Below are 15,145 nucleotides of genomic sequence, written 5' to 3' on the forward strand. Positions count from 1 at the left end.
AGACGGACATTTCCTCCTTCCCAACAGTCTGACTCACGCAGTCTAACTCATACAGTCTGACCTACTTTTCTAGCTTCAACTTCCAGCATTTTTCCCTCTTACCTTTGCCGTTGGTCCAGCTGTCTTTCTTCCTCTCCTTTTTTCTTGATCACTGCACGGATATAGTTGTGTATGACAAAATTCACACCTGTCTCTCTTTCCATTCTGTTCCTTTCCACTATCCATCTGTTGCACTCTAACATCGTATGTGTCACAGTGTCCGATTGTCCACACTATAGGCATTCATCTGTGTCAGCCTTTCCGAACCCCCATTTTCCATTCTTGTGCAATGTCACTCCTAGGTACTTTACAGGTTTCTTGGGTGTTAGACATGCTCTCGCTTGCATCGCTCACATCGTGATTCAACACTTTGCCTGTTCCTTTTCCCTTCAGAATGATGTCTTCGGTTTTCTCTGCCGCAAGTTTCAGTCCGTGCTGCGTCATCCATTTCTTTACGACGCGGCCTGCGTTCCGAACCCGGTATTTCAGATCTGGCTCATCCCGGGCCGCTACCAGTACAGCGAGGTCATCCGCGAATGCCAGATCTCGTACTAGTTACATACAACATTAATTGATTAGTGTTTCGTCTTGTTCTATCCTGATGTTATCCTGTTACAGATTTTCTCTGTTCCCAATACAAGTTTTTTAAGAATTTAATATCGTTGTTATCAAGTCCTTCTCTTGCACTGTATATTCTACTCCATCGAAAGTCCTCTTATAGTCAATAAAACATGTTTGTTGATTTCTACATTTTTGTAATAGAACAGACAGCAGCTCAGAACCAAGAAAATATTGGATATAAAAAGTATATAATAATAGTATTAACAAATTGTAGAGCTAACGCGCACTACGGCTTCGGCTTCGGCCACGACCACTGGTCGGATCTTGGCCGCATTATGTCCGACTTACAATGCGACCAGCCGTGCTGCCTGAAGCATGCTGCTTCTACGTTGGCAGCACCTCCGGCCAGGCTTTCTACATTCATTGTTCTTTTCAATTAAGAGATGGATGTTACGGAGTTAGCCGTTGCTGTGTATACGTATAATCGTATAACAAAACAAAAGGAAAAAAGTATTGGGTATTTCCCATTTTTAAATGGGAAAAATAAACACGAATTATTCAATACACGTATAGATCACTGTCTAGCCGCATTCTAGCTGAGGTTGGTGCGACTAGCTGGCTGCAACGGCCACATGCGCGTTGGCTCATTATAATCTATGTAAAATTGGCCGGATCCGACCAGCTGCAATTCTGGCTGTGGCCGGAGTCGTAGTAGTGCGCGTTAGCTCATAGAGTACAGATATGTTTATACAACGTCATATCTGTCGTTGGTTTAAGGATAATATTAAAGTATTTCTAAACTAAATATATATCAAACTGTTATTGCTGCGATTATTGATTATATAACTTGAGACTTAGCGATTTTGCCTTTTGGGTAGAAAAATAAGTGAGAACGCATTCGGAAAAAAGAGATGCATACTGCGCTATTTATTCTTGTCTCATTGGTACATTTTATGCAACAAGTTTACAGAGTGTGAGCTTTTTTCCAAATTTAAATTATAAACCGATTTTCTTCCCCATAATGTTAAATATTCCTAAGAAAATTTCTCCAAAATACTTGTATATCAGGTTTTCCTATTAGAATTTTCCTGTTTTTCTCCGTTTTTCTTCATCGAAATCCCATATCCCCATTACTTTTCTCTAAATTTTACGTGACCCAGTATAAAAGTTGTCTTCACAAAATTTTTTTGTTATGTTTGGCAAGGTAGGACCTGGTTTTTCCGCGACAGAAAAAATTATTAATATACCACGAGGAATTCTTTTTAATGTGCCTGTCCGTTCCGAACGTTGGCGATCATTCTGGCTATGATTACTTTATTGGTTGCTATACGGAATAGCTGTGTTGAGGTCTTTCTATACCATGCTCTCAGGTTAGCAAGCCAGGATATTCTTCTTCGTCCTGGGGATCTTTTTTCTTCAATTTTACCTTGCAAAATGCATTGGAGTAGCTCATATCTGCCTTGATTTCTGATTATATGTCCCAAGTACTGCACCTCACGGCCCTTCACGATCTTGACCAAATCCGCGGTTGTATTCATCCTCCGTAGTACTTCTTCATTAGTGGCTTTGTCTGTCCATGGTATCTTCAGAATCCTTCTGTATAACCATAGCTCAAAGGCCTGAAGTTTTGAGTTTCTGCCTTCAATGTCCACGTTTCTACTCCGTACAGAAGCACTGAGTACAAGTAACATTTAAGGTGCCTTATTTTTTTTTCTAAGGTCTTGGCTCTTGAACACAGAGTTCATAGTCAAGAATGCACTTTTGGCCTTTTCCATGCGGCATTTAATCTCTTGGGTATTGTCCCACGACTCATTATAGTTCCCAAGTAGTTGTACTGTGAGACGTTCAATTCTCATTTGGTTCGCATACAGATTTGCTCCAGTTATGTTTTCCTTGCTCCATGATCATTACCTTTGGTTTTGCTGGTGTTTATATCCAGTCCATATGTTCTACTTGTTTCCGTTATTTTGTTCATTACGTTTTGCAGCCCTTCTATGCCATTGGAAAATACTATTGTACCATCATACCGCAGGTTATTGAGCTTGACTACATCAGTGAGATGCCTTCATCAATATCTTTTAGAGCCTCTTCAAAAATGTGCTCCGAGTACAGATTGAATGCCACCAGGTATAAACCTGTCAAAATCGTCCAACTCGAATTTTGGGAAAGATTTTATTCTTTTGTTGTTAGGCCTCGAAAATGATGTAGAAGTTGTACTTTAGTTGTTAAAGCACGCTACTGTACCTTTTTTAAATCTTTAATAGTCTGGTTTTGTACCGCTTCTCTCTGTATAAAAACAATTACATCTGCTATTCCTTCGTTTGAACGAACAAGACTGCCTTCTAATCTTGATTGAGAATCAATGTTAATAATTTAAAAACTCAAATCAAGTACAATAACAGCTCCTCCAACACAGGAAAAGAAAAAACAATATTTTTGTCGCAAACTGTACAAGTATCTGGCTTTCAGCGATCACGAAATAATAATAATGAATTTTGTTGCTGTCCACTGGCATCAAGGGTGTAGACTAATAGACCCCAAGAAGAAAAGCATCAGACACTATTTCTGTTAAATGAGTTTAGATAACTTACCAATTTGTGAATGTAACTTACTTTAATTTCTTCTTCTTCAAGTGCCGTCTCCATCAATGGAGGTTAGCGGTTATGGTGGCAAACGTTTGTCTATCTTCAGCTGTTCTTAAGAGTTCCTCAAATCCAAGTCCTGTCCAGTTTCTGATATTACGTAACCAGGACAATTTTTTTCTTCCAATTCCTCGCTTTCCTTCTATTTTGCCTTTTATTATCAACTGAGGGATGTAGTATTTCTCGTTGCGCAACAAATGCCCTAAATAACTGGTTTTTCTTCTTTTGACTGTTCTCAATAGTTCTTTTTCTAAATTGAGTCTAGCTAGTACTTCTTCATTTGTTTTTCGTGCTGTCCAAGGAATTTTTAAAATTCTACGGTACACCCACATTTCAAATGCCTCGATTCTATTCAGGCTCTTTATTTTTAAAGTCCATGTTTCGACTCCGTAGAGAAGAACAGACCAGATAAAACATTTTACAAGTTTTAATCTCAATTTAATATTTATATGTGTATCGCAGAATAGAACGCGCATCTTAAAGAAACTATCCCTAGCTTGAGCTATTCTCGCTTTAATTTCTTGTTCTGGGTCCAGCTTGCAATTAATCCAACAGCCAAGGTATTTGTATTGGTTTACCTGTTCTAAAATATTCCCATTTATTTTTATAGGTAAGGGTATATTCTGTTTTCTTTGTATCACCATTACTTTTGTTTTTTTTTTGTTGATCTTCATTCCAAACTCTCGACAAGCATCCTTAAGGTGGTCTATAACCCTCTGTAAGTTTGTGTCTGTATCCGCCAGTAGGACAGTGTCATCTGCATATCTTATGCTAGATATTGGTTCTCCATTAATTTTTATTCCTGTGGAAAGGTTTTCCAAGGCTTGCTTGAATAGTAGTTCCGAGTAAAGATTGAACAGCATAGGGGATAGTATGCATCCTTGCCTTACTCCTTTATTTATACTAATGTTTCTAGATGTATGATCGTCGATCCTAATCTTGGCACTCTGCCTCCAATATAAGTTCTTAATTAATCGGAGATCTTTGCTATCCAAGTTGATGCTCTGCAAGGAATTTAACATTTTATTATGGTTTACGCGATCAAATGCCTTTTCAAAGTCTACAAAACATAGAAAGACATCCTTTTGTTGGTCGTAACACTTCTGCAGCAGTACTTGTAATGAAAACAAGGCCTCTCTGGTCCCCATTCCGGCTCTGAATCCAAATTGATCGTATCCAACTTCTTTTTCACACCTTTTGTATACCCTATTGTGAAGTATTTTTAATAGAATTTTAAGCATTTGGCTCATAAGACTTATTAATCTAAAATCTGCGCATCGCCTGGAGTTAGCTTGTTTTGGAATGGGAATAAAAATAGATTCTAACCATTCCTCTGGTATTTCCCCAGTATCGTAGATTGTATTAAACAAAATTACTAACAAATCAATGTTATTACTTTCGATCAATTTAAGTATTTCAGGATAAACTTCATCAGGTCCAGGGCTTTTATTGGTCTTTAATTGTTTAATGGCATATTCCACTTCGACTTTTAGAATTGGTGGGCTTTCAGTGACATTATTTATTGTAATGTCTATTCTTTCATCTCGGAACAGCTGTTGTATAAATTTTTCCCATTCTTCTATTTTATCTTTGGTGTTATGAATTAACTCTCCGTTGTTATTTACCAGTGGGCAATGTTGTTTTTTGTGGATGAATGAAAATTCTTTCACCTTCTTGTACATATTAAAGTAATCATGTCTATGTTCTAATTCTTCTATTTCTTTACATTTTTCTTCGAGCCATTTCTCTTTTGATTCTTTTATTTTCCTTCTTATTTCTGTATTTAATCGTTTGTAATCGCTTGTGTTCTTATTTTTGTATTTCCTCCTTTCGTCTATCATCTTTAGAATAGCTGGTGTCATCCAGTCTTTTTTTGCCATTAATCGTGTATTTGGAATTTCTTCCCTTGCAGAATTGACGAGGATGGATTTTATTTGTTGCCAAGTTGTATTTATATTTTGGATATTTATTTGGGTTCGGTCTATTTCTGAGAGTTTTTCATTTAGTTTTACAGTGGTTTTATCTTTAATCTGTACATCTTTTAGTAGTTCCATATTAGGTTTGTTCTTCGGCTTTGCATTTTTTATTACTTTAATTCTTGTGCGAATATTAGCTACTACAGGGTTGTGGTCGGAATTTGCATCAGCACTAGGATATGTTTTTGTACTTGTAATGGAGTTACGAAATCGTTGGTTGATTAAAACATAATCTATTTGATTTCTTATTATTCTTTCTTTTGTGTGTAGCGGGGAAGTCCAGGTGTATAACCTACGTTGAGGTAACTTAAACCAAGTGTTTGTTGCTATCATATTGTGTTGCTGGCAAAACTCTAATAGTCTCTCTCCTCTTTCATTTCGTTCTCCTGTCCGTATTCTCCTACGATATTTTGGAATTTCCCTCTTCCTATTTTAGCATTAAAATCTCCTAGGACGATGTTAATATCTTCTTTCTTTACTTTAATTTAATATAACATTATTATGGAAAAATTTACTTTATATTCTAATTATTATGAAGAACTCATAATTTCAAAACTTAGATTTTGAAAACTACTTAGGACCTGAAAGTTGAAAAGTTGATAAAATATTCAAAATCTTGTAGTGGTTAATTTCCAATATTTATGAATTACTAAGTATTTACAACATGAGTAAATCTTTTCAAGAATCTCACAACTATTTTAACGTTCGCATATTTGAAAACTTCCGAGAATTCCCATAAAATCCAGCCTGAACGATGTCTATGTGGTTTCTGCTGACCAACATGGCGGCTGTATTGTTCTACACTTGTCTCATTGTTGAAGTAGCTATAAGTTGTAAAGTGTTTCTGCAAATTATCTTAATAAAGTATGATTTCTAGATCCGAACCTGTCGCTACGCAACTTATATACTTACACAGGTGGGCGAATGTTGCTTTTCGTTTTGCTTTGCAATTCCCGTGTGGGTTTTTGGATACTTGGATACCACTCATATCTTACACTCGCCACAGAAAAGTATACGACAGTCGCCGTTCGTACATTGTGCATGTTATCTCTAGTATCGCTGTCTTGACACAATCAAACGCTTCTTAAACCTAAACAAAATCGGGAAAAGTCAGTGTTTATGTGAAAAAGTGCGCTCTACGTGATTATATCTTAAATGTTTCGTGAGGATTACAATTAAAATATGATCGAGATGAGCATATGCACACGTAGGTTGATGATTAACATAACGATGGAAAATATTTATCTCGTTTTTTGTGTAAATCCTGTTTGTGCGTAGTGAAAAAAGTAAAAGGTCTGCTTTGTGTGTGGCGCATCTGCACGGCAATTCCAGTTTTTAGTTGATACTTCCCTTAATATTGAAAGTATTCATTTTGTTTAATTATCTTTTATTTAAATTTATTTCAATATATGAATTAATTAAATTTAATAGTAAGTAGTTTTGTGGCAACAACTTGAAAAATCCAGAAAATGGTAAAAATCTACATTTTTGTATTTTATTACAGATTTTAAGTAAATTTAAAATAATGTCTGAATGAAAATTCAGTTCAATTACATTCATATGTATGACTTAACAATTATGTTCTATTTTTGTTCTTCAAAGAAAATTACTGCTTGGTTTTCACTCTGCTATTTTACAGATTACTGTGCATTTCATTCACTTCAAAATTAAAGCTAAGAATAATACCATTACAAGAATTAATAATGAAACTCAATAGGCTTCCCGGTTGAACTGCGTCGATTACAACTGCTCCGAGCTTTCGACTTCCTCCATTCTCCAACCAGACATCAGAGAGGATGTCGAAAGCTCGGCGCAGTGGTCATTCACGCTGTTCAACCCGGAAGCCTGTTGAGTTTAATATTAATTTTTCTAGTAGATAGTATTAATCTTAGCTTTAGATTTAATATTATATATATATATATATATATATATATATATATATATAAAATGTGTTCATTTTTTTCTTCCATATCTGCTTAGAACTTCTTTATCTATCTGAGAGGTTATTAGTTTTAAATCCTATATTGTAACTGCTATGATAGTTGTTTGGAATATGTTCATTCTTTAAATTCCTTAATGTCAACTGATTGTTTGGTTTTGATTTGATATTATAAAATTTTGCTGTGTGTTTGAATTTTTGGAATCAATTCAATTCTGCTCTGAATGTGTTGTTTGTTATCCATTGGTATTCAAAGCTGCTTGTTCTTGTAAAAGTTTTCCTTCTGCTGTCTCTAAAACGCTAAGTTTTATTTAAACTGAAGATGATTTCTTTTATTATCGGTCGTCTACATATCCAAATATCAGTAGTCCTTAAGATGTATCAGATATATTATTAAATAATGTTGGTCATTGATGGGCTGATCTTTTAGTTTTCTTCTTAATCCCTATAGTCCAGTCGTCATAGATTTGACCCCCAAAAACCATTCGAACAAGCTGAATTTTGCCGAGAATATCAATTTTGCGACCTCAAAAAAGATGCAAAAACATTTACCACTTTTACCCCAGGGGTTCACGCTAAAACCCTCCTCGTAGGGGGCAAAAACGCAAAAAAAAATCGATAAATCCATTTACCAAGAATTTGTATGCCGCGCCGTAGAAAAAAAATATTATATTATATTTATTAGTACTATTTGCGGAGAATGAACCGTTCTCTCAGAAACAAGCTTGAAGCGATTTTGAATGTCAGTTCCGCGCGCGAAATCTATGTTAAATAAAATTTGTATCAACTCGACGGTAAAACGTCGATATCTTTTGATTAGAGTGTCCTACTGAGAAAAATCAGTGCAGCTGTCGTATGCAATTTTTGTATTTTGCCACAAAGAAGTCAGTTTCTATAAAGCTGTTCAATAAATAAACTTTCGCGAGTTTTGTCATTTTTTCCGATTCTCTTGATGTCGATAAAATTTATTACTTTTATTGACCGGTCGTAGTGAAATTTCCATTGTTAAAGACCAGTCTTCAAAACCTATAACATAAAAATTCGATTTTTATTTTTGGCAACAAATATAAAGCATTTGAAATATGACTAAAAGCGCAGAATTTAAGCTTTTACATTACAAATGATCGCACTTCACGGGAAATGCCTCCAAGAAGACGGTTTTGGTTGTAAATTATAGCAGAAGTTAAGTACTTTTGAAAAACGTACTAGTGTAATTAAAAAAGAGCAGTTTTAAACGTTTTAGACCGTTTGTAACGTGAAAGTTTAAATTCAGCGTTTTTTAAGCATATTTCAAATGCCTCACATTAGTATAAAATCAAAACTAAAATTCCATGCTATAGGTTTTGAAGATTAGGTTCTAGTTATGGAAACTCGATAGTGGCCGGTCAATGGCAATCATTGTTTCTGAGAAAACGGTTCATTCTACAAAAAAAAATGGTAATAAACGTTTTTGTTCAAAATTATCTTAGCTACATTTTTTATTTGAAACATTTTTTTTCTATGGCGTACAGATTTTTGGTAAATAATTTTTTTTCCGTTTTCCTCATCTACGTGGGGGGTTTTAGAGGAAAGCCCGAGGGTAAAAGTGATAAAACTTTTTTGCATCTATTTTAGCGTCCTAAAGTTGATTTTTGGTAAAATTCAGCTTGTTAGTATGATTTTTAGATGTTCAGTGGTATTTTCGTCTCTGACATTGGAGTATAAATATTTAAGTAAATACAATTTAGAAACTATTACAGATCATACGTATTTTTGAAAATTGTAATAACTAATTTTGCTACTTTTACATCAAAACACACAGCCCAAGCCTCTCCTACCACGTCTTCTTTGATCTTCCTCTCCTGCTCCTTCTGGAACTCCTATCACTTTGACGTTAAACATGCCTTAACCTATGCAATGTTGGACACCAAGTGGTGCTACCCTAAATATCCATTCTTATTCTTATCTTTTATTGTCGCTACAATCATCCATCTAAGGATTCGCATACATGCCACGTATACTAGTTGTTCTTTCTTTTTAACTGACGAACATTTGGTGCATTTCATTATAGCTGATCTTATGGTAGTTTTGTAGAATTTTCCTTTCCCTTGTACAGACTGAAGGGCCTATATCTTATATTTTTTAATATCTTATTTTTTTTTTAATGTTAATTACTTTAATTTCAATCCTTGTCTTTTATTTGGTAGCCTCTATCGTCCTTATCTGATTATAATATTTGTTATTCCTTTGTTAATCTCCATCTTAGCCATATTTCTTTTTGTGCTAACTTTATATTTGGTCCCATATCCGTTTTGGTCCTCTACAGGTGTGTTAATTATCATATCTTCATTTCATCCCTGATTTCTATCTTTACTCTTTTTGATTTAGAGTTTTTGCATCTTCTCTAACGTTCTGGAAACCGAACAGTTACATTACAGTTTAGCATTTAGTGACGGATTTTCTTGCAACAAAAACAATTTTTCATTAAAAAGTGCATTTCCCGGTCAATTTGATCACGCTTATTATAAATCTGCAAAAATTTTGTAATCTCCGACCTTTAGTTACCGAGATGTCGAAAATAAAAAAACAGCTTTAAAGTTTTATCCACTCCCCACTTCCTTCGATGTAGTCAGAACATAAAAACAACAAGGTAGTTTTTCTAATCTAACCTAACCAAATTATTCTCACATCTCGAACCTCATCCTTTTTTTGACCGATCAACTTTGTTTGTCGATATATCTATACTTAGAAATCGGATCACAAAAGTTCTTGAATATTCGTTAACAGTGTTATCAAATTGGCTAGAAAATACACTTTAAAACAGTATATTTTGAAGCTATTTTCAAAAATTAGCTATTTTTTTTCATTTTTAATCGTCGATATCTTGTAACTGAACATGTCCCGCAAAAGCGAATGTCCTATTCCGACTAAGCATCTTTTAAGAAAATCCGTAATTATATGTTTAAGCCCTAGAAACTTCTGTCTTTTATGTTTTTCTGACTGTTGACTATAATCAACGTGATAATAAGTATGCCAGTATGATACCATTCTGCTAATCAGACGGGGAATGTGGTGAGTATTGGGCTCGGTCAAATCAAATTTTAGTAATGGAAGTATACGATTGCATTTTTTTTTAATTCGAACTCCACCATTATTCTACACGTGTTTCGAATTATTCAACTCTCATCAAGAACCCTTGTGGTAGCTCAAACTGAAATTAAATACATGTAGAACAATGGCGGAGCACTAATTGAAAAGAAATGCAGTCGTGTATTTTCATTTCAACATCTTTTCTGTACGAGAAATGTGCAAAAGATGGTGTTTTTTAAGGATAAAATGTAGATGTATTTTCGGAATAAAAGGTTATTCCTAACATCGTCCAATAGCTTCCAGTAAGCTTGGATTTGCAGTTTACTAAATTCACCATCAAAGAGAAGTCTCCTGACTTCTTATTGCAAATTAGTAATCTTAAATCTTACAAATAATATTACTTGCATCTATCAATCTACATATATGAGCCTTACTATATTGGATGTTGGACATATGCCTCTCCTTTCTCTCTTCCACTTTTCTCCAGCTTAGCTTAAGATAGAGAATACTTATCCCGGCAGTAGACGGGTGGTCTGAAAATCTCACTAGTGGACGGGTGGGGTCTATCAGGACCAAAATTTAAATGACAGTTTCAAGTATATTGTCAGTTTACCTGTCTCTTGCTTAATGACCTTGTGGCATTGTATTTTCGTTTTGTTTTATTGTTAAAAAAATATAGCAATTAATCTAAAACCTTGCAATTTCTGCTTTGTTTATCTTTTATTAGCACTGATTAGTAAATAAATGTTTTCCTAAATTCCTACATATGTGGTATTAAAATACAAATATTAAGCTACATAAATTTGGTTATAACAAAAAATAAAAAAATTCTCTTCACTAAATACAAAAGTTTTTTTGAATTTTACCCTAAATTGTTCTCTCTGCACTCAGAACAACATGCTACAATATGCTTCATACACAACCAGGAGAGACAAAATGTGCAAAAATATCGCGTTTTCCGTCTTTGCAAGTATTTGCAATTTCTTCTTTTATTGGTGGTCATTTCTAATGGGCCTGGCATAGGAGTATTTGATAGACGCGACGCTTATTGTCGTACAACTTGAGCTAAATGAGGGTTCAAAGCTCTCCTTCCCATATTTTCAAAAGAGTAACGGTTTCTTTTTTCGATATCAAACAAAATACCGAATATAAATTTACTCGAAATTGAAAATATATTATAGACTCTATAAATAAAAAATACGTCGGAGGACATAACATATGTAAAAAGCATTTCTTTATAAAATCAGCGGCTATCCGATTCATAATTAAGTAGATTTAAATTAGTTCGGGCGCAAACAAGTATTGACCTTATAAATCAAAGTCCACATTAGCGTACGAGTTGATGTCATCGTGTTTTTGTTGATTGATTTCGAAATATCTGTTAAGCATTAAAAAGCCTGCAATGATAAACATAAGACTGTGACAGTTACCGCCACTATCGTAGACGAGGAATTACATCAGAGATTTGCGCCACTACACAGAGACAGAATCATTTCTTCAGAAAGTTCTTCCGGGGTAGAAAGAATCATTAAAACATTTATTAATTTATTCTTTTGTTATATTAATTTTCTAGGTTAAAGAACATGTTGTTATGCAGAGGATACATAATTTCTCTTAGTTTTATTGAATGTACATTATAGAGATTAATTTATATTACTTATATTTATAAAACTTAATATCAGTTTTTGTTTGACTATTACAGCAAAAGATTATCTTTTTCCATCTATTTTTCCGTTAGAGCCTTATAAATATATGCTATAATTTGTCTATTACTGTAAATGCTGGAATTGTTTCTAAAACTAATAATAAAAAGCAATATTCTGTACAACAATATTTATAAAAAAGGACAAATCCCAGACGAATGGTTGGAATCCATTTTTTTACCAATATCGAAACAACGTTCCAATCTCCAATAAATGCAGTGAATATTGCCTAATAAGTTCTATGATTCAGGCTCTTAGAATTCTATTGCAAAAGCTATATAAAAGTGCGGAGAATATATTTTTAATGTATTTTTTGAACCTTAAAAAATTGCTGTAAGTTCTTAGTTATAGATCTAACGTAGAAAAAAAGTACTGACAAGAAAACTTTAGATTGGAATGAACGTCCAAGTCTTTAAAAGAATTAACATAAGCAGGAATATTATAAGACTGCATGCTATCTCCTATGCTATTTCACCTGTATTCAGAAGAACACTAGAGAAAGTCACTGCGGGAATAAAAGTTAATGGCATTTAAGAATCATCAAGCAGCAGACACACAAATGAGATAATACTCATGGTAAACTTTGAGATTGCGTTACAAAACATTTTAAGTAGTTACATAAAAACCAAAAATCAAGCAAGAAAATATTCCGTTGTCAAAGGTTCGTTGGTGCGGCTCTGGAAATAAAAATACTGTCTATCTATTAGCCTTGAGACATTCAATATTGGACATAGCCCTCCTCTTCGCTCATCCATCTTTCTCTATTTGGAGCCATGTTCATCCATCCACCAAAAAAATACTGCAAGGTGAAATATAAATAGTGAGCGTCTTGCAAGAAAAAACTTTCTTGGGTAACAGTCATCATACAATAGACGGGGCTAGACTTCGAAGAATTTATAAAAGCAGCAGAGGACAGGAACGTTTAGCTATAGTAATCACTAACCTCGACTAACGGAGACAACACTCGAAGAAGAAGATGGGATTTGATAACAGATAACAATATCATAACAACATCAATTTACACTAGTCAAGATTTATTTATCATTACAAACATTACCAAATAGTCGTGAACTGGTCACCTTCAATTTTTTCTCATTTAAGATTGGCCACCATTGTAGTCTTCGTTAATGTAAGCTGTGTAAATAAGTACTTATTTTCTATGGATAATTTTAATGCGACATATCTTTTTTTATATACCTGGTGATTCTAAACCCAAGTATAACAAAGCACCAGGTCTAGATATGATGACAGCCGAAATGATCAAAGCAACAGAAGAAACCGGAATAAAACTCACATGCTCTGTAACAAAATATGGCATTCCAGGCAATGGCCTGACGACTGGACAAAATCTACAATAACGATAATTCATAAAAAAAAGGCAGCTTCCATAAATGCGACAATTATTAAATCATCTCCCTTATCACACATGTTAGCAAAATACTGCTACACACAATCAGTTAGACTAAAAACTTTCCTACAAATAGAATTACTCCAAGAGAAAACGACAGGGTCAAAGGCGTACCACACTTAATTTCGTTTATAACTGAACTATATGAACACACTACTGGAACAGTTACACGTTAAGCGACACACTCTCCAATGAATTCCATCTAGAACAAGTTGTCAAACAAGGATGTACACTGTCTCCACAATTATGTAATATATATATGGGGAGCGTATTACGAGGTCATCTCAATATATGGCCAAGAAACGTTTTACAGATGACACAGCCCTTCTTTTAAATAGGACAAGAAGAGTTAATTGATCTCATGTGACGATCTCATATGGTTGAAAACGAAACTCAAATATTGTGTCTCTAGTTAAACATATCAAAGACAAAGATCATAATAGTGAGTAGACTACTATCATCCACACATAACCACGATTGACCGGTTTGAGATTGTGAGCTTATACTTATATCTGGGATACTCACAAACACAGAGTCACTACAGGAAGAAATAAAACGTAGATCTAGTAAAAGTCATCGTAGAAAAGATGACCAAAATATGTGAATCTTAGACCCTACGACAAGCGAAAAGAAGAAATATAGACACCACTGAAATGTTCTGTTGGTGAAGAATGTTACGAACAGCTCTCTGGCAAAATCCATCTCCAAAAATTAAAATACTTTGGAAATGTTATGAGATCCGACACAGAAAACATGGAAAGACTTATTATCTAAGGAAAGGTAGAAGGCCCAAGGTCACGACGACGATTCCCAAGAGATGGACCCACCAAATTATGGGAATATGCAAAAGACATATGCATGAGTTAAAAAGAAATGACCAGACAGAGATCTTTGTAGAGCGACAATACACGACATCAATACACTCCTTGACCACTACACTCCCTTCGAGTGTCAGGACCGAAGAGAGAGAGAGACCCCGATTTTTATGGAATAATCTTGACTGCTTGTCGCTCTTCTGTAAATATAAATACACAGCTTTGAACATTTTATAAAGCAGTTTGAAAACGATGGTGTTCTTACCGCAATATATGTATTCGTACTGTGTTTTTCATTGTTCTTTGTTAGACCCGTATTGGTATTTTCTTTAGTGTTAGCCACTATGGTTCATCTTTTACCAATACCATGTCACAATTTGCATTTTTAGAGTTAATGAAAATGTATTTCTTGGTTGTAAGTGTATTTTTATGATCAATTAAAAGACGAATACCACGATAAATAGTTTAAGAACAGTTACATTTACAGTTCCTCAAAAAGAAGCTCACATAAAAAACATACAGATATCCAGAAATCATAGTACATTTTACTAAGAGACTATTGTTTTTTTATTATTTATTCTGGTGCTAATGTTTCTAAATAAATTTCATTATATTTAATAAATGTATGGTAATATTTAACGTTACATTTTTAAGAAATTATAAAATATTTCATAAATAAAAATTTCTACTCAAATAACAACGCAAATCAGCCAAAAGCATAACTAAATCGATATAAAAGAGAAAAAGCACTTTACAATCCTCTGGAGAACTTCCTAAATTTGTATGTATTTTTAAATCATAAAATAGCGTCATGAGAGAATATATTTCATTAAATTATGTATTTTAAAAAAGTCATATTTGTGTATTTAGCGTAAATGTACATTACAGTGTGAATAACTAGCAATAAAAAAATTACCTAGTCTAGTATATTGAACGCTATCAGTTGGCCAGTCACATTCATTGCTCTATTCCTGTCGCCTTCGTCAATATATG

The 15,145-nt window shown here is 34.1% G+C and overlaps 1 protein-coding gene across 8 annotated transcripts in view; it reads left to right on the forward strand.

The window, feature by feature from the left end:
- The window catches only part of ckn (CRK like proto-oncogene, adaptor protein), a 474,381-nt gene that overhangs the window by 314,911 nt on the left and 144,325 nt on the right, over positions 1-15,145 (forward strand). For 2 of the 8 annotated variants that reach the window (XM_072523024.1, XM_072523026.1), the window contains exon 1: positions 6,274-6,425. The exons of 5 other annotated variants lie outside the window; for them this stretch is intronic. In XM_072523024.1, the coding sequence (XP_072379125.1) occupies positions 6,401-6,425 (25 nt within the window). In that variant the 5' untranslated portion in view covers positions 6,274-6,400. Of the gene's footprint in view, positions 1-6,270; positions 6,426-15,145 lie in introns of those variants that run through there. One more of the 8 variants, XM_072523028.1, reaches the window with a different exon arrangement.

This window comes from Diabrotica undecimpunctata, chromosome 2 (assembly GCF_040954645.1).
Source record: "Diabrotica undecimpunctata isolate CICGRU chromosome 2, icDiaUnde3, whole genome shotgun sequence".
Classification (NCBI taxonomy): domain Eukaryota; kingdom Metazoa; phylum Arthropoda; class Insecta; order Coleoptera; family Chrysomelidae; genus Diabrotica; species Diabrotica undecimpunctata.